At 43.8% G+C, this 24,269-nt stretch overlaps 1 protein-coding gene across 3 annotated transcripts in view; it reads right to left on the bottom strand.

Moving 5' to 3' along the window:
• LOC127647977 (axin-1) overlaps positions 1-24,269 on the bottom strand; it is a 39,126-nt gene that overhangs the window by 3,891 nt on the left and 10,966 nt on the right. For all 3 annotated transcript variants that reach the window (XM_052132521.1, XM_052132520.1, XM_052132522.1), the window contains exons 3-8: positions 20,415-20,555; positions 17,583-17,679; positions 15,204-15,341; positions 10,060-10,607; positions 9,492-9,659; positions 6,921-7,169 (exon numbers count right to left, since the gene is read on the bottom strand). In XM_052132521.1, coding sequence (XP_051988481.1) covers positions 6,921-7,169; positions 9,492-9,659; positions 10,060-10,607; positions 15,204-15,341; positions 17,583-17,679; positions 20,415-20,555 — 1,341 coding nt within the window. The remainder of the gene's footprint in view (positions 1-6,920; positions 7,170-9,491; positions 9,660-10,059; positions 10,608-15,203; positions 15,342-17,582; positions 17,680-20,414; positions 20,556-24,269) is intronic.

Genomic DNA, 24,269 nt, shown 5'->3' with positions numbered 1-24,269 from the left:
AACAGAGAGCAAGCCACCCCAGCTGCACCCCGCATTGCTCCTTCTTCCCACGGGATTGAGGACGATGCGGTTGGCACTGGGGGCGATTTGGGGGCGGCAGCGGGTGCAGTTTCGCCGGGTAGCCCCCCGCGAACCTCCCGTTCCCCGACACGCTCGCTGGTCCCCGTCTACGCTCGCGGCGATAGTGGCTCGCCTCACGGCCCGGCTGTCTATCCTCCCGAGCCCGAAGCAGATGAACTCGCCGCTGCATTGGAGAGTGTGATGTCTGATGCCGAGGACTCCCCTGGACTGCCACCTTTGGGCCAACAGGCCCAGGCTGAGGCCGACGCTCAGATGTCTGACATGCTTTCCGGGCCGCCGTGAGCGTGGGGTTGGATTGGAACCCTCCATCCTCCCCACAGCCTTCACGGTTGGATGACTGGTTCCTGGGGGCAGCGCGCGTTCGCGGCCACGCATCCCCCCGGTCCCGTTTTTCCCGGAGGTGCATGACGAGCTGACGTCTACGTGGAGAGCCCCGCTCTCCGCTCATCTAGGTGCCACCCGCTCCACTCTCACCACCCTCGACGGCGGAGAGCGCCAAGGATACGGGGCGATTCCCAAGGTCGATAGGGCAGTTGCGTACCATCTATGCCCCGGTAGCCCTACCTCCTGGCGTGGCAGCCCCGTACTCCCATCCAAGCCCTGTAGGACAACATCCTCCCTCAACGCAAAGGCCTACAGTGCGGCTGGACGCGCTGCCTCCGCCCTGCATGCGATGGCCCTCCTGCAAGTCCACCAGGCCAAAGCACTCAGAAACATGCACGGGGGTGGACCTGATCCTGATGTGCTGCAGGAACTGCGCTCAGCGACCGACCTCGCCCTGAGCGCGACGAAGGCCACAGCGCAGGCACTCGGACAGGTGATGGCCACCCTAGTGGTCCAGGAACGCCATCTCTGGCTCAATCTGGTCGAGATGCATGAGGCCGATAAGAACCGCTTCCTAGACGCACCTGTCTCCCAGATTGGCCTTTTCGGTGACACCGTCAAGGACTTCGCCCAACAGTTCTCCGCGTTGAAGAAGCAGACGGAGGCCATCTCTCACATCATGCCCCGCCGCACACCTGCCGCTACGGGCCCTGCCCCGTCTGCCCGCCGAGGGCGTCCCCCTGCGAAGAAACCAGCTCCTGCTCCGCCTCAACCCGGGCCCAGCTCTCAGCCCCAGCGTCGAGCACCCCGCAGGCGGCGCGACGCCCCTGTCTCACGAACCCCTCTAGGACCCGGAAGGCTCCCAAGCGTTCCTGAGACAGCCGACCCAGAGCCCAAGACGTTAGCTCCGGAGGTGGTAAGACCGCTCCGTCCCCCGGTGGAGGGCCGGGAGGAGAATCCTTTGTTTTTTCATTTGCCACACCCCCTGACAGGGGCTGTGGTACCCACATTCTCAATAAAAGAGCTATTTCCTTTGCCTCTGGGTCACCTGGCCCGCAAATGCCGTTCTCACGGCAATCTGCTTTCAGATTACGACAGTCCCGGTACACCGGACGCGCCGATCCCGCTTTCCGCTTGCCTACGACTGCCCCCCGGCCGGCCGGTTCAGACGAGTCCAGAGGACGCCAGCAGACCTCCTCCTCAGTCACGAACCCGCCCCCTGCCGGAAGCGCAGAGAAAGGTAAGTGCTTTGAGTCTATTCTCAGCACCCCAGCCTCAGGCCGCAACGAAGCCGCCCGACGCTGCATTACCTGTTCCGCCCCGCTGCGAGGCCCCGCCGGGTATGTCCAAAATACTCGTCCCTTTGGTGCCCCTAGCGCAGAGCTGGGAAGCGTGGTTTTCGCTTCCCAACGCATCACGCTGGCTGCACCGGTTACGCAATTCAGTTTGCCCGGCTCCCGCCCCCCTTCAGGGGCGTCCGCTTTTCTGCAGTACACGGCGAGCATGCCAGTTCCCTGCGCACGGAAATCGCAACCCTCTTAGCCAAGGGCGCGGTAGAGCCCGTCCCTCCAACCGAAATGAGGAAGGGTTTCTACAGCCCTTACTTCATTGTACCCAAGAAAGGCGGCGGCTAACGACCAATCCTGGACCTGCGAGTTTTCAATCGGGCCTTGTTAAAACTCCCGTTCAAAATGCTCACGCAGAGAAATATTCTGGCTGGAGTTCAGCATCTAGATTGGTTCGCAGCGGTAGACCTGAAGGACGCGTACTTCCACGTCTCAATTCTGCCACGACACCGACCCTTCTTATGCTTCGCGTTCAACGGCCAGGCGTTTCAGTACAAAGTCCTCCCCTTCGGCCTGTCTCTGTCCCCTCGCGTCTTCACGAAGGTCGCAGAGGCGGCTCTTGCCCCGCTACGAGTAGCCGGCATCCGCATTCTCAACTACCTTGACGACTGGCTTATCCTAGCACACTCTCGAGAGTTACTATGCACACACAGAGACCAGGTGCTCCGGCACCTCAGCCGCTTGGGGCTTCAGGTCAACTGGGAAAAGAGCAAGCTCACTCCGGTTCAGAGCATCTCTTTTCTCGGGTTGGAGTTAGACTCAGTCTCAATGACAGCACGTCTCACGAGCGAGCGTGCTCAGTCGGTGCTGGACTGCCTCGCTTCCTTCAAGCCAGGCACAGTGGTCCCTCTAAAACTTTTCCAGAGGCTCCTGGGGCATATGGCGTCCTCCGCGGCGGTTGCGCCGCTGGGGTTGATGCATATGAGACCACTCCAGCACTGGCTCCAGACTCGAGTCCCGGTACAAGCATGGCACCACGGCACGCATCGGGTAAGGATCACCCCCGCCTGCCTCAAAACACTCCGACCCCGGACAGACCTCTGCTTTTTACGGGCAGGAGTGCCCCTGCAGCAGGTGTCCCGACGCGTTCTGGTCACAACCGAAGCCTCTCGGTCCGGGTGGGGTGCCGTGTGCTGCGGGCACGCAGCAGCGGGCCGTTGGAAAGGGGCCCCGCTGCGTTGGCACATCAACTGCCTGGAGTTGCTGACCATCCTTCTCGCCCTCAGGAAGTTCCTCCCGACTCAGGTCGCTGCGTGCCACTTACATCCCCGGCAAGCTCAATGTCGTAGCGGACGCGCTATCACGACAATGCCTGCCAGGTGGGGAGTGGAGGCTTCACCCCCAGTCGGTCCAGCTGATTTGGGAACGGTTTGGCAAGGCCCAGGTAGACCTGTTTGCCTCCCAGGAAACCTCCCACTGCCCGCTCTGGTACGCCCAAACAGAGGCTCCCCTCGGGACAGACGCGCTGGCACACAGCTGGCCCTCGGGGCTGCGCAAGTACGCATTTCCCCCAGTGAGCCTTCTTGCACCGGTGCTGTGCAAGGTCAGGGAGGACGAGGAGCAAGTCACGCTAGTGGCCCCCTACTGGCCCACTCGGACTTGGTTCTCGGAACTCGGAAAGGACCTCCTCTCTCAGGGACGGGGCACGCTCTGGCACCCACGCCCAGACCTCTGGAACCTCCACGTCTGGTCCCTGGACGGGATGCGGAAGAGCTAGCCGGCTTACCGGCGACTGTTGTGAATACAATTAACCAAGCCAGAGCCCCTTCTACCAGGCACCTTTACGCCCTAAAGCGGCGCTTGTTCGCAGATTGGTGTTCTTCCCGAACTGAAGACCCGCTGAGATGCGTGATTAGGTCAGTGCTCCTGTTCCTACAGGAGAGGCTGGACAGGAGGCTGTCCCGTCCACCCTCAAGGTGTATGTTGCCGCCATTGCCGCCCACCACGATCCTGTAGACGGCAAGTCTTTGTGTAGGCACGACCTGATCCTCAGGTTCCTGAGAGGTGCCCGGAGGTTGAATCCCTCCCGGCCAGGCCTAGTTCCCTCCTGGGATCTCTCGGTAGTCTTGGCAGGACTCCAGAGACCCCCCTTCGAGCCGCTTGAATCAATTGGACTCAGGGCCCTCTCTCTTAAGACGGCCCTGCTGATCGCTTCGCCTCTATCAAGAGGGTCGGGGACCTGCAAGCGTTCTCTGTCAGCGACACTTGCCTGGAGTTCGGTCCGGCAGATACGTCTGTGATCCTAAGACGCTGACCGGGCTATGTGCCCAAGGTTCCTACCACACCATTCCGAGATCAGGTGGTGAACCTGCAAGCGCTGCCCCGGGAGGAGGCAGACCCAGCCCTTTCGTTGCTATGTCCAGTGCGCGCCCTGCGCATTTACCTGCACCAGACGCTCTGAGCAGCTCTTTGTCTGCTTTGGGGGACGGCAGAAAGGGAATGCCGTCTCCAAACAGAGGCTCGCCCACTGGGTTGTCGACGCCATCACACTGGCTTATCACACCCAGGCCATGCCCCTACCCTTGCGGGTCCGAGCTCACTCAACAAGGGGTGTTGCGTCCTCTTGGGCACTGGCCAAGGGCACCTCCCTAGCAGACATCTGTAGAACCGCGGATTGGGCAACACCCAACACCTTCGCGAGGTTTTACAACCTCCGCGTTGAGTCGGTTGCGTCTCGTGTTTTGTTAGGTCCGAGCCCGTAGAACTCGGTAACACGTAGACCGACCGGCCGGGTGGATCAGCTGCGCCCAGCGCCCTTTCCTGGCGTCAAGGTTAAGTAGTCGCCTTTTTCCCAGAGCGCCCACTCCGAGTCGGGACCCTGGTCGATTCCTCCCCAGCCCTCCGGGTCCAGCGGTTCAGTGGAGGAACTTCGCCGACCCAAGCCACTGTGGGTACCCTGATGGCTACCCTGTACTGGTATAGGTGCTCCGCAGGTAAGGCCTCCTGCTCGGACTCCCCGTGTGTATTTCCACGGTTCTGTCCCCTCTGGCGGACCCCGTGTCTCCCTTAGGCAGTTACAGCTGCCCGGTCGCCGTGCTGTAGCAACTCCCCCTTTCGAGGCTGGATCTACCACCGCACCATACTTTCCACACGAGCCCTAAGGCGGCCGTGTGGCGTGTCTACCACTTTTCCTCCCCAAGAAAAAGGGCAGGTGTGGTCTCCGCGAGGGTCTGGGTAAGACCCCTTCCCTATATCGTGTAAGGGCCCGGCCGTGATTGCTCTATGCGAGAAACATAGAGAGAAAGAGGCCCAGCCAGGCTGGCCCGTTCCCATGTTGGCAAACATCGCCTTGTTCCCCTCTCAGGGTAACTAGAAGGATCCCTATGTTCAGTATGGGGCATTGGGGAAGAGTGCGTGCAGCCGAGTACAGGCGATGCGTGGCACTGGATGAATCCCTGCCCGCCTCTGTATCGGCAGTTCACGTACACGGTTCAGCACATGGCAAGATTGGAATGGGTCCCCTAGTGTCGCTTCTCCGACACAGCGTGGAGAAGCGACAGAAGAGAACGTTTGGTTACGTATGTAACCTCCGTTCCCGAGGGAGGAACGACACGTTGTGTCTTTCCTCCGCCATGTCGCTGAACCGAGCCACTGTTGTGGCCGGACCATTTCGGCTCCTCAGAAAAATCCTGAATGAACTCCCGTATTTGCGCCGCTTAAATACCCGTATGTCCGGGGGCGGGACATGCAAATACTGGCTGCCAACTCTCATTGGCCTTTTTTTATAGATCAGAGGTGGATATCGGCGCTCAAGAGAGACCCCTTGTGTCGCTTCTCCGACACAACGTGTCGTTCCCTCCCTCGGGGAACGGAGGTTACATAAGTAACCAAACGTTATTTCACCCTACCTTCATCCAACCTTATACATCCTTATATTTATGTTATTATTTACTCACCCTCATGTCATTCCAAACACGTATGCTGTCATTTTTCTCAACGATTTCCGCACAGCTTTTTTGCAAAATGTGACAGTAAAAACGACCATTTATTGTCAAGAAAAAGAACCATAAAAGTAGACTAATATCATTATATTCCAAGCCTTTTGAAACCATACAATAGCTTTGTGTGATGAATAGATTGAAATTTAAATCATTATTTACTCTCATATCATATCACTGATGCAACTCAGTATGGAGCTTTCAAATCAAATATGGCACAAACTTCATTAATTCTAGAGTGTTTCATGAGTGACCAGACGTCATGACATCAAACCTGCTCATAGGTGCCATATTTGATTTGAGAGCTGAATATGGAGTTATATTTACAGTCCCTTCATCACAAAGCTATTGTATGGCTTCAGAAGACCTGGAATTTGGTACACAAGCCATATCAAATATTTTGGCAGTGCTTATATTTTTTATTTTATTTCTTTTTTTTAGCTTTTTCACATGTATTTTTGTGTTTCATGAAAATAATAGCATATGGGATTGGAACACCATATATGTGAGAACATAACATTAATTTTTAACTCACACACACACACAATTTATAATGACTCCAATTTTTGGATGAACTACTTCTTAAACTAAGCACTGGAAAGGAAGTGTAGCTCTACATATAAACCAAAAAAAAAAAAGAACTACATGAAGGCACATGCTCCACCGACCTGCTGCAGGCTTGGCGTACACATGCGGGTGCATGTACTAGTAGCATGGGATGTAAAGGGGAGTGCTATGCTCTATGGATAAATATGAAGGGAGGGGTAATGCTAGGACAGTGGCACATACTCAGACTCGTGGAGCTCTGTGTCGGAAACAGCGGGCACCACACTGAGCGAGGGAAACAGAGCGGGCCTGACAGCAGCGCGACCCCTCTGGATCACCTCCATCACATACCTGAGGAACAACCCCGTTTTAGACACACCGGCTGCTATTGCAGGCTCAAAACACCTTAATACACACATACACCTAAGCCAGCCATAATGTGTGTTGAAACATGTCGACTAGAAAGGGGAAGAGGGGGAAATAGCAGCCAGCCTTGCATTAATCATCTGCTATCAATTAGGTCATAATGATATTGTGTTACAATTTTAAAACGTTCCTGTTGATGGAGGCAAATAGCCTGTGATTATTGCTATACAATAACAAAACAGGCCACCATGTGTCAAATAAGAATTATCACGAGTCGATACTGTTTGAACACTCATTTACAGAGGATGCGACTTCTCACCTCTGCTTGGCTGGCAAAGTTCCAGACTTCTTCCTTTCCTCTTCAAGCCGCCTTCGCGCCTCCTCCAGTTGTGTGAGGGGGTTGGGGGCAGGGTTGGGAGGCATGGTTGGATCCTGGATGAAGGGATGGGAGGGCTGTACATTGTTGCGGAGCTGGGCGGTAACCCAAGGGTGCACTGCCCCTGGCCTTTCCACCGAGCTGGGCCTCGACACCTCATGACCCTGGGCTTTCTTGGATCCTGAGATACTCCTAAGGAATAAGCATGACAAAAATGAGCTTTAACACCATCAGTCAGGTCCAGTAATGGGTCCAACACCAGGACCAGACAATATGTAATACGACAACGTTGCTCCAAGCAATTTGTCTGTAGGTGAAACTGCAACTAGATGGCACTCAGCAGATATTTGATGCTTTACATACTGTTACGAGGAGCGGGATTTTGAAAAAATGAGATTTCACTATTGGCGGGACTACCCAGCTCAATGCAGCAGAAATAGAATCCAAGCCATCAACAAAACGGCCTGTTGTTCAAAATGTGTCACTGCTGGTTAGAGCAAAAACTCTGATTTACATGGAAGATATCACTTTTATGGCTTGACAATTTATTGTGTCGTGATATGTAGCAGCACACATCTTATCTCTGGTAGGTGAACAACATTTTTGCCAACTAATTGTAACTTTGATAGGTAGAGTTTAGCTGGCTAGTGAAGTCAGCCTCTAAAAGTGACTATAGATTGCTTCCATTATAATGAACGAAGCTGCGCAATTTACATTCAGTCATTTAACAGACTCTTTTATCCAAATTTACAAATGAGGAACATAACACGCTTGTTTTCAAACAAAAGTCAACAATGTCTGCAGTATTGCACCGACAAGTTCTCAGAATAGCTTGAGTAGTATAAAACCTAATGCAGATGAAATAGACAGATGAAGAAGGGTTTTTTTTTTTTTACAATCAAAAAACCTTACTTTGTCTGCAAGTCACATGCTTACAGCATTAATTGCTCCATTGGTTATAATAGGAGTGATCCGATGTTTCCATCCTTTCCACTGAGGAAATAATTGTGAGCATCTAAACTACGATACACTTCCATCACCTCTCTCGGTTAGATACTCACAGAATCAACACATCTGGATAAGTCACTTCAGGCAAACATTTGATGTTGTTTGATAAAATATGTTAACTCAGTCTTATTTAAAGGATCCAGTAATGGCATCTCATCATTTATTTTCAGTTTTTGCACATACAGTATCTCATTTGTTCTCTCTAAACTCTAAACGTATGCTCTAGTCGTTTTATTTTGACAGTTCTGGGTTATAAAAATGCAGCTACCAGCAATGCTTCAGGGCAAGACATGCACAGTAGCGTTCTAATTCCTGTGTTATTGATTACGTCCTTGAAAAGGTGTATAGTAATTATAATAATATGTAAGCACAAGCAGCATGATAAAATAATTACACTGCAATTACAAGTAGTTCCTTTGTATCATTGTGTATTTACATGGGTAGTTACTGAGTAACATGAACACTAAAATGACATTTTAAAAACAGTTCTAAAAACTCAGAGTAACGTCTAAAAAACATTCTTGTGAATTGCTGACAATAGACCTCCATGAGTGATTATTGTACTAAACCTTCAAGATAAATGCACTTATGGGGCTTTTCCACTGCACGGTACAACTCCACTTGACTCTGCTCACTTTTTGGGGGTTTACCACTGTGGATAGTACGTAGTGCCTGATACTTTTTTTAGTACCACCGTGGTTGAGGTTCCAAGTGAGCTGAGCAGATACTAAATGTGATGTCAAAATCCAGCAGATCACTGATTGGTCAGGGAGAATCGTCACTGGATTTCTTACACGCGACATCAACCCGCTAGTTTTAAAGTTAGCTACAGCGATAACAGTATAATTTGTCCACTCGACTTTCGAATTGTGAAAAAATAAATGGCTGTGCGCAAAACGACGCCATGGTCAATAAACAAGATGCAGACGGTCCACTCGTTAGCAATGAGTGAAATGATCAGCTGCTGGCTACTACCGGACCTACCAACAGTGTAGGGAAAAGGTAAAAAAAACTTAAAAGTGACTACAGAACCATCAATGAAAAGTGGAAGTGGTTCAACCAAATGGGAAATGGAAAGCAATGGGAGGGAGACTGCCCTGGACTCAGCCACGACGGAGGATGGTATGTTTTGTTACATTAAATTGAAAGCTTCACTTTATTTAGTTGACCAGCTACTGGAAGCTTGCTTCTAAAACAACCAGGCCAATTGAACTGTTACACTTGTGTAAAATCATCATGCAACAACTGCTTTATGCAGCACAATGAGCTAGTAGCTAACAGCTAGTGGACGTGTTATTGTTTTGGTCAGTTTGTGTCGTGTTTAAGATGATGTCAAGGCAGTAGAGGCAGTGCAACTATGACGATCAGCCTATAATCTCACCCACGTTGAGGGGCAGTGGAAATGCAAGCTCTGAAAAGTAAAGCGAGTAGAGTTGAGGCGAGTCAAACTGTAACGTGCAGTGGAAAAGTGCCATAAGAGGTTCGTTCGGCAGTAAGGGTACTCACCCATAAGGACTCCTCTTGGAGCGTCCAGTCTCCTTCTCTCCCTCCATCATCCACTGCAAAATCTTCTGGTTCCTCTCCATGTCATCAACAGGCAAGGGCTCTCGTAGCTCATGGTTTCGTGCATCATCTTTTCTGACAGGTCGCTTTGACAGCGTGCTACCTTTACTGCTACAATAAGAGACCATGACATAATCACTGAAGCTGTTAAATGATATGGTTTCATTAAAAGGGATAGTTCATCCAAAAATAGAAAATGAAATCATTTATTCATCCTCATGTTGTTCCAAACCCATTTGACTTTCTTCTGTGGAACACAGGAGATGCTAGGCAGAGCGTTAGCCTCAGTGACAATTCACTTTTATTGTAAGGAAAAAATTCCATGAAAGTGGGTGACTGAGGCTCACATTCTGCATAATATCTCCTTAAATGTCCTATGGAAGAAATAAAGTCATACAGGTTTGGGACAACATAATGAGAGAATGATGACAGTAGTATAATTTTTGGGTGAACTGTCCCTTTAATAACTCCAATATATAGGAATACCAAAAGCCAACATCAAGGAGCATACCCATAACCCATGGGGTCCATGGCACTGGGACCAATGCTCATTCCGTCTGCGTAGTTGCGTAACTTGGATCCATAGTGGTGTTGCTCCATGTTCCATGCAAAGCCGGCATGCATCCTCATGGCTTCCGCCTCCATTTGCTCTTTGGGCTTTCCCCCAGCGGCATAGTGTGTATGGTGAAGGTGTTTGTGATTGTGCAGGTGTGCTGCCTCACCCTTTGGACCTAAACGAACTTGGTGCTTACCTTGTGCACCAGACAGTGGCATCATCAGCCCTGACATCTTGCCCGCGGGTAGCCCATCTGGTGAGCGTGACTTCGGAGAGTGGCGACCTGTGCCCGGAGATTGGCAGCCGGGGGTTTTCATGACACGCTGTACATGCTCATCCAGGATGCTCTCGGGGTTCTCCTCGTGCGCGTCCCGCAGCTGCAGCCCATTGTAGCTCATTTCCGAGTATCGACCACCATAATGCTGCACCTGGACAGCAGGAGGCATCCGGTGGCTAGCCAGAGAGGGGGCAGTGGAGATGTCTGCATCATCGCCTTCCTCTTCCTACAGGACACAGATTAACAATGATGACAATATACATTTTAAGAAGTCAAGTCATTTTTATTTGTATAGCCCTTTACACCACACACATCGTTTCAAAGCAGCTTTACAGAAAATCAAGCATTAACAAAAAAATGGGGGAAAAAAGTGTAGTTTGATTAAATATGATTGAATAATTCTCCATAAGATGTTTGTTAATGGAGAAAAATAACCTTAAGAGAAACCAACCAGTTCCTCCCCTGGCTAACCAGCATGAATATAATGCAAATATTAGTTATTTGTGTAAAGTGCAAGTCATGGTTTAAAACTGAGTAAGTGTTAAGGGTCAGTGTTTAAAAAAAATTGTTTTTATTAACTTTAAGATTAATGACTAATGTCTTTGAAGTCTGTCCTGGAATAAATGCAGAAGTTCACATTGATGCATTGTCCTTTGTTAGTTGGCTGATGAAGGCTTTTTTTTCAATTAAATGATAGTTTATGTATTCCATTTCAAGAGTGTAGTCCATCAATAAACAAAGGTGATGCAGGCAGGTTCGGTGGGGTCCATCGTAAGTCCAAGGTTCAGGCAGAGGCATATAAAGTATCTGATGCCTTACAGTTGGAGTTGGCATCAGTTCATCCTCTGAAGTCCATAGTAAAAGACTGAAGAGATGTCTGGCTATCACCGGCTGTAAAATCAGCCATTCAGTTTGATCTCATTCAATAATTAAAATAAATATTGTGACTCCTAATATGCCAAAGGGAATGCCATTTGATAGACCTGAAACAGCCTAATGTAGAGAACAATGAGCTCCATATAATCATTGTGCAGTTACAGGTTTTAAACGGCAGATGTCCTCATTTCACAGGCTTGACCAGATTAGCTTCTATTTATATGTCTTTGTTATGGTCACTTTCAAAACAGACAATGACCTGAAACAGAGCCATGGTGGAATTTCCTTATGGCTCAATATATGACTTTCACATTCAAGGAAATTATGAAAATCACAGTTTTCTACTCATCACATTAGAAGTGACCAGACGAGTGTTTGCTTAGGATTTAATAATGACTTGTTAACATGTTAGTCACTGGTTAGTTCTGGCCTTCAAGGTCAAACTTGTCTTAACTGGGTTTTTTTGTTTGTGTTTCTTGTTAAATCAGTGGAAGTAACACGGCATTCATTTTGAGGATTTTCAAAATCAAGTCAGTATTGCAACTAAATACAGCTTTAGTCACATTCTGCCATTTTAGTGTAGCCAATGAAAATTGAATTCATTTTTATAATTGAAAATCTGATTGTAATTGAACTTTTTCTGAAAACACATTTTATTTCTCTACGTTTTGGACTTCCGTCTACACAGACCGCATTTTAAAAAAGTAAAAAAGTGAAAACATTTTCCAGAGTGGATGCATTTAAAAACACTCTTCATGTTATAGTGTGGACTGGGAAAACGGATATATCTGAAAACAATGGCATATTTGTCATGAGACACAGTCATGTGATCCATTCAACCAAAACAATCTGATGGGTTATAGGGGCCTGTTGTGCCTGATTTTCACTTTGATAGCATTGTTAAAGTTACGTTACTTTGTACAACATTCACATTGCATTCCTCCAAAGGTGACGGGAAGTTTACTTGTCTAGCATTCATACGGTCTGGCAAAAGGTGTCAATTTTCAGACATTTTCATAATCGATCGTCGTGGAAATTAACGATCAATTAATCTATAAATCGTTAACGTTAATATCGCAAAACGCACGTGGAGGACTCAAAATAATATGTGCATGTAGCATACAGTTTAAATAAAATTTTAATGATTTCACTTAAGTAATGAAGTATTGGCATTGTCCTCTTAAAATATTCTTAGTTAAGTATTTTAATACATATAGGCAGTGTTTAGAACAAATTTATGAGTTTAATAACTGTTCATGATTTAGGCTACTGCTAAAAATAACTTGTATACTCTACATATTTGAGTTCATTAAAATTTCACGATGTGAATTGTGAGATATTTCGGTCCTTTGGACTTATATTTATTATTTGGAAAAAATGAAGTCTAATCATAACACGCTGCATAAACAGGACTTGACAAGAACGGTATGAAGCTGTACAAAATCTCCCTGATTACATCTGTTCTTGGACAGATATTTTATCAATGTTTTGTAAGTGGAAGGATCCAAAAACACTTTAAACTGCAGTACAACCCATTGATGAGACTGTAAGTCTATCCTCACAGCCTCGTTGTCATTCCCATTCAAAATCAAAGACGGCGCTAGCATGAATAAGGTCTAGAGAAACGCTCCAACATTGTTTACATTGAGCCCACTTCATGTCTGATCTGTGAGGCTCTTCTTCTATGATTTGGATAAGAAGCATGCAGCGTCAAGTGCCCTCTAGCAGCGGATGACAGTATAGACAGCCTTATCAATGTCTGATTGGATGATTACTAAACGTATTTGTCCTGAAATTAATTAATAGATGATCGATAAGCTTAATCGATCAAATTATTAATAACAATTAATTAACCAATACATTTTGATTCATCATTAACATCCCTATCTGGCACCTTGCAATCTTATCCTGTTGCATGCATATTAATAACTGTATATAATATCACAGGGTTCCAGACAACAAAGGAAAAAATTATTTAGAGCCAGTGGCTTCTAAACTGAAACATTTAGGATTTTTGGTTTTATTTACCAAATAACAAAATTGCTCGATTTAGGTTGTTGTTCAGTTTTTTCCACATAACAGATATTTACATACATTTTCGTATGCATATAGTAGCATGTTCCCTTCTTGAGCACCAATGAATGTTTGCCCCTTGTGTTATAGTTGTGTAGGTGCCCCTCAATTGTCCTAAGTCACATCATGGCTCCTGCTGTCTTTGTTTTTGCGTGGAACTAGCTTGTCACAGCAGAAGGGGTGAAAAGTGGTATGAGACACACTGGTTCGCGCTCTAAAGATGTATTCAATGACTCACAAGATGATATCTGATGAAATCGCATGAACGCACACAACCCAACTGACACCAGTGGTGAATAGAATTTAAATTATTGTTGCAATTGCTTATTTTTGGTCGCATTTGTGACCATTTAAAATCGCAGTCTGGAGTCTTGTATAAGCAATGTGAATAGTAATCAACATACTGTAGTTTTGGACAGAGGTCAATCCAGAAAGGATCACTCCCAGAATATGGGTACTGTAAGTTTGAGCAATTACATGTTTAAGTATATTTTTTATGTGTAAATGTGTGTTTTAAGGTATTACAAATGTATTGCATTGTGTTCGTTTTAATGCAGCCATGCATTAAATGTCACACGTGTAAACGTGTTTTATGCTGATGTGGGCTTAACCGTACACAGTGTTCTCTTCTTTTGGTCTCTTTGCTGCCAATTTGAAAATATATCTGGTGAGCAGCCCACATTACACAATTTTGCATGTTTTTGCACTATTCTTAATTATAGTCTTAATGTGAATTCATGACATATTACTTTCGTTTGTCAAAAATGCAAGCACATTTTGCCTTCATATTTCTACCAAATGTGCATGTTTAGTTAGTTGTCTTCTCATTTGAACACTGAAACAGTATCGGGTAATCTGTGTGCAATACTTTAATTCTCTCCCCAGGTAGTGAAGCCCAAGGAGATAAAGGAATTCTGAATATTTATATTTTTACTGAGCAGCTGTGCAGGTCAGGGCTCTGGATGATCTTTGACACAGATCGTGCCAAAAACCAGGAGTGGAGGTGGGAAACAGCCCACAAATCCAACCGCAATGCGCAAACCAGCCAATTTATGATTGCCCTCTGTGGCTTATTCGACCTCTAAAAACTGGACACTGTGACTCGCTCTGAATTTAAATTTAATTATGCTACAATAATAAATGACTGTGTTACAACCAAGCGGCATATCAGAATTTATTCAGCCTTGTAAAGGCACATTAGCTGTCAAAGGCATATTTAACTGTCAGAATCCCTGCCGCCCCTGCTCAGTGAAGAAGAACCAAGAAAAGGTAAGTTGGATATAAAGAAGGCTGGTTAGCTGATGGGGAAAGAAAACTTAAAACAAGTTTGCTGAGTGCTGAACAGGGAGCTTAGAGAGGCACCGATAAGAATATCAATTAAGAGACAATGACATTCCTCCTTCGAGCTTTTAATAACTCAGTCACTGTTCCGTGATGGAAGTTAATCTTACAGGAGGCCAAACTACATAAATAATCTGCCTTGAGACTTAACACCTGGCTTTGAGTCGGGAAAAAGATTCCCATTTGCGGTTTGTGCAAGCATTTCTTCATGCCCCGATTGACTTCAAACAAAGTCATTACACTGAGGCAGACTAGCATGTAGCTCAATCTCGGCAGAAGATTCACCTGACACTGAAGAGAATGACTACAGAAATGAGCAGAGTCCCCTTGATAAGTTGGGAAGTCTTCAGAAGACATCCAATTGCCTTGCATGTAAAGAGCAGTGAGACAAGCTTTACCGATTGAGACCAATCAAAATAAAAGTAGCTTTGTGATTTAAAGAAACAGCTGAGAAAACAGATTAAATGTATCTACTCTAGCTCAATATATAGTAGTAAGGGGATGATTCCTTAACATGTTAGGATGCACTTACCAATCTAACCCTCTTGAGCCTCTCCTCCAGTTTTTCTTGTGCCTCGCGTTCCCTCAGCACCCCCTCAAGCCTGCTGATCAGCTCCGCTGCAAACTTCTCAGGCTCAACGTGAATATCCTTTGGTATCCGGTTTGTGCGCTGATGGGAGGAGAATGCCAGTCATTGCTCAAGGTCACCATTCTCAATTAACATAAGATAGCTGCCAATTACACAGGTATGTGAAGATAGTTCTGAACAAAGCATTAAGCATTAATAGAGGCAGAAAATACAAATATTTTGTATTAAAGATTTTTTGGATATTGTGCCACTGAGAACAAAAGCACTGAAAATAACTTTCCATGCACAGTTACAATAGTGCCGCAGCAGGTATTTGTACAAGAACACACAATGCGTAATTGAATATTTAAAGGAAGGACATCAGCTGAGGAATTGTCGGTAATAAGTGGCGAGTCTTTAGGAACCGGTGTACAACGGCAAAGCCAATTGCGGTCGGATTGACGTATGTACATGCTGGATGAAGCAGAGCAACAAATTTGTATCAGAGCTACAAATCATATTATATGTGGGGTTATTGGATTATCTGATGCAAACATACCTATTGTCCAATACATTTGTGAATAAGGGACTAATGTTTATAGAGATTCAAAATAGTTATGGAGTCTTAAATACTCCAAAAACCGATCCACAAGTTCAGTGTTGCGTTTCAATCAGCCACCTAGATTCCTATGTTGTGAATCAGTATCTCTGGCACTGGCAAGGGTGTCCATCCACTGAACTTTGGAACACTTCTGACTCAATTACCTGCGACACAATTATGAGTGCTCGCATTAATTAACAACATCACTGTATGAATGACACCGTCACGATTTTTCGTTGTAGACATTTAAACGTACAGTGATATTTTGACAAATAAATGACAAAGAAATACAAATATGAAAGAGTATTTTTAACCTTTTAACAAACGATTTTGCGATTGAGACTCTAGAAATGGACAGCTCCCTCATAAGAGCCCTGACTACTGAACTATGGAGCTGATTGAGACACATCCCAAGTCATTAACCATAACATCTCACACTAGCAATGTGAAATAAAACGTACAACAAAGACCTCACTCTCTTTGATATGTTGGATAATAACTGTGCATCTAAGCAGCTTATGCGGCCTAGGAGAAATCTGCTTATAGGAGTTAATTGTTCCTAAAGGACTTTATGTACCATGTAGTTCTTCAAACCAATGGGACTTCAAACAATAGAAGTCCAGGAAATGTATTATTCCAAAAGTCTGGGAAGAAAAAAAGAGAGGTGGGGAAGGAGGACAGACACATGAATAAATATAGTTGCAGGCAAGGCCTGGATAAGGTCCAATAAAACTTTACAGGAACTGTTAAAATTTTGATTACAGGGCCAAATCTGATCTAAAGTCTGTTTCAGCTCTCTTTGTTCTGGCCTACTGTTTGCTTAAGATTCATCAGTCTCCTCCACAGCCCACACGGTTACATGCCCAGTGGAACTGCAGAATCTGTCAAGTCTTGACAAGGCGTTTTGGTTACTAACATGCCTCCCTGCTGCAAAGCACGCTTACAGAATATAAGAGACCCTTTTAAACTCAAGTAAAACAGAACGGGAGAATGCAAGCAAAGAAAAAAAGGGGCGAGAGGGAGTAAAGTTTTAGATGTTCCATAAACATAATGTGAATGTAACGTTAAAAGAAGACAAATAGATAACAGATAGACATAGGAATCAAAGGTTGATTCGAGTTAGGAACATTTGTACATCTGTGACTTGTCATTTAGGTAATCAGATTTAGGTGCAAACATGGCAAAATAGGCAAAGTGGCTTCGGAACGTCGACATATAGCTCTGCCTCCACAGCTCTCAGTCTATATAGGATGAGTGAAAGGCCCCAGTGAGAGGAAGTGTACGTTTGCTCTGTTAAATTGGGCTCCATCTCAGAGGCTCCAATTATGCTGGAGCTGGTGCAGTGTGAAAGCCGAACCATCAGAAGGGAGGCTTCACATCTGCTGGGGCAGTGCAGGCAGAGCTGACGAGAGCATCAAGAACGCTTTAGACAGCACACTCGCGCTTGCTCACTCTCCATCAGCTATTCGCCGGCACATGATCAAAGCTCCCCAGCCACCGCTGTGCATCTTAAGAATGCACATTCATTTTAGGAGCGATGGGAGAGACAAGGCAGGGGGAAGAAAAGAGAGAGTGAGAATGACAGGGAAAGACCCTAAGATGATGGACGGAGACAAGGCACAGAGAATAAAATAAACCAAGGTGTGGGGAGTGAGAGAGGGGGGAGTGATGGAAAGAAAGGTAGTGAAAAAAATTGCTTTGTAGAGTCAACAAGGTGCTCTGGAAACACAAAGCATACTTACAGGAATATGAGGTAGTGGCACTCGGCCATTAACTTTGGCACTTTCGTTGATCTCACGTCGATGTGGTTTTCGATATCTATAAGGTGGTACACCATCTCTGATGGGGAGAAGCATAAAGGGATTTTAATTCTCAATCTGTGTCAATACATCAAAAACTAAATTAATCTCTTACATAACACATCCTGATAATTCATGACAGGTTAGAGTGTTAGTTCACTTTAATTTTAATTCTGTCATTTACTCAACTCAACCTCATGTAATTACAAACCCATACGATATTCTTTCTTCCATGGAACATAAGGGGACATTTTTAAGATGATGCACTGCTCTTTTTGACTAAGGCCGTCATTAGACATTTGCATCTCGCGCAGTAGCAAAATGTGGAAAACTGACGTAAACTTTGCCTTAACATCCCCTTTTGTGTTCCACGAAAGAAAGTCATACAGGTTTGGAATGACACAAGGGTGACTGCATATGTAAATATTTTAAAACAAATGTGTATATATATATATATATATATATATATATATATATATATATATATATATATATATATATATATATATATATATATATAATCATGACCACTCATGTGAGATGAAGAGTTATCATATCAGTAACCTTATAACAGCTCTTTTATTCTACATGGAGCACGGGCGACCTAATGGGGGCAGCCATGTTGCATCACATGACCAGCTAAATACCCCTCTCTTAATCAAAAGTAACTGCCCTGTTATTGGACATTTGTATTCATGGATTAAATCAATCCTGATTTACTGTGCATAGTGAATTTCTACAATGGCACTGGTAACTGAAAACTACTGTGTTTTGAAGGGTACAGCATCCAGGCCACTAGGTGTCAGTGTAAGCCAAACTTCAACATACGAAAAAATTACTGAGTGCATCTTTAAAGTAATGTCGGCTATACGGCCGTGGATACAAGGCAGTCCTTGTGTGAGAACAGGACACTTTTAATCAACATAGTCAGACTGCAAAGCCTAAAGTGTTTCCAGGCATTCAAGTTTTTGTTGTTGAACTGAAAATGGGAGCACGCCCTCCCCCGTCTGACTGAATCCCTGGGGCACCGGCGGCATAAGCAGCATCAGAGCGGAGCATGTTTGGGGTCTCTCTCTGACAAGAGCACAGGGAGTCTTTAAACCCCTTGGGTCCTGCTGCGGACCCCTCTGCATCTACACATGGCAAACCAGCCTCTAATCTAGCCAACTTCATACATGTTTTTTCCCCTGATGTTCCTTTAATATTTTTGTATTTTTGTAACATGGATCACTGGTGCCATCTCTGAATGTAGCACATTCTCTGTTGCCGTCTTTCTACCTAGAACTGCTCTAGTTCTCCAGACCCACAAATCCTCCAAAAACACTTAAAAAAACAGGACTCCACTTCCTGTGAAGGAGAAAGTAAATAACTTGCTAAAAAGGGCAAATGAGAGCTGGCTGCATTAAGCCCAAAGTATACTTCTGTCAGACACGTGTGCTAGGCATATGCATACAGGGCGCGTGATGCACATTTTGTCATGAAAAGAGTGCTCAAGCGTGTGCAGCATGATTTTTATACCGCAATGTTTCTGAATGTGCAGAATGTGCATTGCGGCAGGAATTATTTGCACTAATAAGTTGGTCCACAAGGTGGCAACACTCACCAGTGCGCAGTTGCTATCACAAAAAAAGCACTAGAAGATGTACTCATCAGAAAAATAACATGAGACAAAGGTAGAAACAACAACAGTGTGCGTGCACGTCAAGAGTACGTGTGTGAGGAGGTCAGAAGATACCAGCATCTGTTTAACTAGAGTCTGAAGGACTATTAAGACATCTTTATAGGTCTAGGCCCCTAAATAGTTCAGTATCACGTAGCAATTGTAGCGTGCAAGTGCCAGCCACCTGTGTATGCGCACAGTCAAAAGAAGTATACTTTGAAAGATTAGCATTCAACTGTATGCAGACGCTAAGCATTCAAATCAATATCAGAGTATACTTTGGGCTTTAGCTGGTTTAAAATATTTTATTTTCAAAGACTTTAAATTCATTACAGATGGGCATATAAATGAATAGCAACAGAAAATCATTGCATATTGCAATATTTTCTCCATCCACCCATGACCTCTCATGCTGCTTCAAAGCAACCATTTGAAATAATTGCATAAGGGCGAAATATTTTTGTAACCATGAAATAAGTGGACAAATTTGATTACACCTAAGGCCAAAAAAGCTCTTATTTTGAGACTTGTTTGCTTTCAAAATGTAATTTCCTGTACTTCCTATAACCTGCTTGTCTACATTAAAATGTGATGGCCATTTCGTTTGTTTTCAGGGAAAGTTAATTTTAAGGGAAACAAGTCAATGCCTACAAATTACAGCCTGCAGTGCCTCATACCTCACAATTTGAAGCTCTATAATTAGCATAAGTAATGACATTTAGAGGCTATCAGTGGTGTGGATAATGAGCAGATGGTCCTCCTCAGAGGCGAGCAGATTTGTTTCAGTTCCTAGAGCAGAGCTGAGGGAAAATTGCACTAATTCTGTGTGCAAGAGACACTGCTCTGAGATCAGCCTCAGCTTAAGACACTCCAATGACAAGTAATATCGAGCTTTGTCTGCATGTCTTCCGTTTGATTGCTCGAATGTCTAGGCTTCTGCAGAACTGGCTGCAAATTTCCTTTGAGCAGGAAAATCCTGCCAGTTTGACTTGAGGACACTGTAGTGAAATTGAATCGCTGTAAGCTGGAATGTTCCACCAGCTTGGGATAGTGAGGCAGGATTGGTTTCTTGTGAGTAGTTGTGTGTATTTTTGCACCTATAGATGTATACGTACACACTGCTGTCGGTTAGGGAGAGAGTGTCAGCATCACTGGACATGCTCTGTTGCTCGCTATCGTTGGCGCTGGTGGCGGGAGCCATCGCATAGCCGGTGTTCACGTAGTATGGATTGATGGGCTCCCTCCATGGTGTAGGTCTGTTGATGAAGAATGGGACAAATGAGACTCCAGTTAAGAGTTGTGCTTTAAGAAAACAATATTGTACATTCAAGTGAAACATATAGATACTATGTAAGCTTAAAATCATACATTTTTAAGTATCAGACAACATAATGTTGTCTGATACTTAAAATTATGACCAATGTCTAACAGGTTTGATTTATTGTTCTGTGCTCTACCTGATCTGTCTTAATCTTGATGTACAAAAGGAATTATAAGTCTTAGGGTGTAAATTAGGCATCATTAATATTGTCATAACTAATCAAAAGCATTAATGAAGGCAAACAACTAATCAAAAGCTTCATCTAATTAACGTTAAGCATTTCCTAAATGAGCTTTATGCTGGGCAGAGGGAACATGCAAACATTTGTGTTCTCAGAAAATGTAATAAATTTGCAGCTAGTTAATGCTGACAACGAAAACATTCCATGCAGTTTAGGACATCATCTACTCATATGAGAACCACAGCATGAATACATGTTAGGATGATTAATCAAGTGTTAAAAGCTCTGTTCCTAAAATCTAGCCAATTCACATTTAGCTGATCTCTTTAAAAGCAAGGAATATTCTGTGTTCAATACAAGTTAAACTCAATTGACAGAATTTTTCCCATAATGTTGATCAAAAAAAACATTATTGGATTGTCCCTCCTTTTCTTTACAAAAGCAAAAAAAGAGGTTACAGTGAGGCACTTACAATGGAAGTGAATGTTGGCGATTTTTTGAGTGTTTAAAGACAGAAATCTGAAGCTATTTATTTTTAAAAAGTACTTGTGTATTATTTGAGCTGTAAAGTTTAAATAGTTGTTTTTAAAGGTTGTTGCAGGATTTTAGGGTTTACAGCTTTACGTTGTCATGGCAACAAAGTTGTAACAAAGTAAAATTGGATATTACTTTACACTGAAAAGTTAAGCAATTTTATCACACTATAATCATATTAATATGCATAATGTTTACTTCTTGTGGCTGTACTTTTGAAACAGTGAGTATTATAATATTTACAGATTGGCCCCATTCATTCATGGACATTTGTTTTTGTATGATGTATTGAACATAGTTGTTGTGAATTCTACTTATTTAAAAATGTCACCAAGGTACTGTTATCTTTGGCTAACATAGATGAACTTTTGTCAAAATTGTGATCCTAATTATTTGTACTAAATTATTTTTAATAAAGAACCTAAGTGTTAAAAAAATATATATAAAGACTATATTTTGTTCTACTGCATTTAAAATATGCTACTAAAAATAAAACATATAATTCTTTGTGGTGAAGCCAGTGAAAATGTTGACAGGGAAAGTATAATCTGAACTACAGCCTTGGTCAGGCCGGCAGACAAATAATTTTTATAATAACCTTGTTGAGTCCTGGTTATTTAACCTAAATCCCAGATGTTGTTTTTGAAGAATCACCATTGTAACAGACTGGTCAAACTTGCTGGCTAGTATAAGATATTGAAAAGGTGTGATGGGACAATAAGGTGTAGATTGTTTCAAAAAAAGTGTTTGGCCAACAAGCAGCTACACTAAAGCTATAATGAATCAGAACTATCTTGATAAAGAAACTGACATTAATATTTCATGTTAACAAAGCCCCTACCTTAATAAATCCAGTTTAATACTACAATTAAATTAAGTATTACTTCAACATTTGACTTTTTTTTTAATGGCAAACATTTTTTTATTCCCTCCCACACAATTTATTTGGCTAATACCAACAGAGGCATATAACACAATCCAGGATAAACAAAATCAGCATACAAGAGAGATGATGAAAACAAGAGGCAATGAAAAAGGTAGTCCACCCTGCAATACAGATTTCTTCTTGGAAGAACGACAACTTCATCTTTCTGTACAACAACTTACAACATTGATGCGGTCTTAATGTTTGCATACCTATACTGGTGTGCCAGTTGTGTCTAATAAGGTATACTACAGTACAGTACAAACAAAATGCTTCTGTAATAATTCAAATATATATATGCAAGATGCACCTTAGCTTACCATATAAAGAGCAGGAAGTATGTAAATTTTTTTCTGCATATTTCTGCTGTGGTATTCTCACTCAGTTTAGAAGTGCGATACAAGACCTATTTTTTTTTCAGGCACTTGGGAACGGCCAGGAACTGTTTGAACCAACTGCAATTGAGACAGAAACATCTCTTTATGACCAGTCTAAACAGAGAGACAAAATGAAATGGAGACATTTCAAATACAGAGAATGCGAGAGATGGAGAAAACAAGGCGAAAGAGAGAGATACCCAGGTTTTCTGTGGTCTCCAGTGACTATCCCTCACTCTCAACCCATTCACGGTCTTCTAATGATTCAAGCAGCAGCCATGTCAATATTCACAGTATTAGAGATAGGCCAAAAGCCTTCAGAGACATTCACCAGCCTTCAGCAGCTCTCACCACATGCCCAGCATTCCCCATTCCATTTGATTATTTACTAAACAAAGGCTCCAAAACAGGCAGGGGGCACTTGGAATCTCTGAATCATTACTGTGATTCAAAACAAATCAATCTGTTTCTTTTCCCTCAGTAACACACACATGCCTGGATATAACTGTGCAACCACATTAATTACTGTGACATCTCTCATTTAAAAATAAAGAAAAAAAAAACACATACTGTAGACACATTAGGATTTAACTGACTCCCCTTGCAGCCCATTACCACTTAAAAATCCCTGTATCTAAAGCAACTCCACTGGAACAAAAGCATGATGTGCATTTGAAAGAAACCATTACCTGGATACAGGCTGCATTGCTGCTCTCAAGATTTGTGCACCTCCCCACACTCAGAATAATTATGAGCTCTTTGTCATCCCATTTTAAATGTGATCACAGCTGACTCCAGACACCTACAGATTAAATCCTCAAAGGCAGCTCTGTGCTGAGAGTACAGGTAAGAGACTAGCATTCAGATTACACGTTACATTACCTCTAATAGACCCACATAATCGCCCAAAACAAAAGAGCATAACTGGATTCTGAGTGACTGCCACCCTCGATACAGCTACTAGCAAATTTGCGGTTTAACACAAAGTCAATAGTAAAACTAAATGTATAAATAAATATACCTATATACTGTGTGATAGAGACATTCCGATGAAATTCATAATAATTGTGGTATTACAAGATTTGTATATAGAAGAACCAACACCATACTGTCTATAGGACTACAATTAGTAATAATGACCATAAAAATCCTAATTTTAACAGAACTATCAAACGAGTCAAAATTGAACAAATGCCTATTTGACAACAAGTTCAAAGGTATATTGAGGAAGAAACTTAAAGTCCCCCTGAAGTGCCTTGAAAAATGTATTTCCTAGTAAAATATGAAGTTGGAGCAGGACTTTTCGAACAGCCTGTCTCTTTTTTTAAAATAGCCAATAGGTTTGTTTACATTGCAGCACCCAGAAAAACAATACACACACATCTGCTGCTTCTCATGCCAGAGAGAGACGGTGTCGTGATCTGATGTCATAGTGATTCCATTGTCTCATAGGACTTTTTAATGAGTACTATATTCACTGCTTTAGTAAAAATGCTACAAAATCCTTCTATGATGTGTCAATACAACTTTGTAAATACGACATTTAATGACTTCTAAATTATTTGATGCACATGGTAGTATATTACCACAGCTATAGATTGTGAAATTTCTTGTCCTGTGTATTTTCAGTTA

The sequence above is a fragment of the Xyrauchen texanus genome, chromosome 8 (assembly GCF_025860055.1).
Source record: "Xyrauchen texanus isolate HMW12.3.18 chromosome 8, RBS_HiC_50CHRs, whole genome shotgun sequence".
In the NCBI taxonomy this organism is placed as follows: domain Eukaryota; kingdom Metazoa; phylum Chordata; class Actinopteri; order Cypriniformes; family Catostomidae; genus Xyrauchen; species Xyrauchen texanus.
Note: the sequence above shows the minus strand (reverse complement) of the source record. Positions and strands in the feature narration are given on the sequence as shown.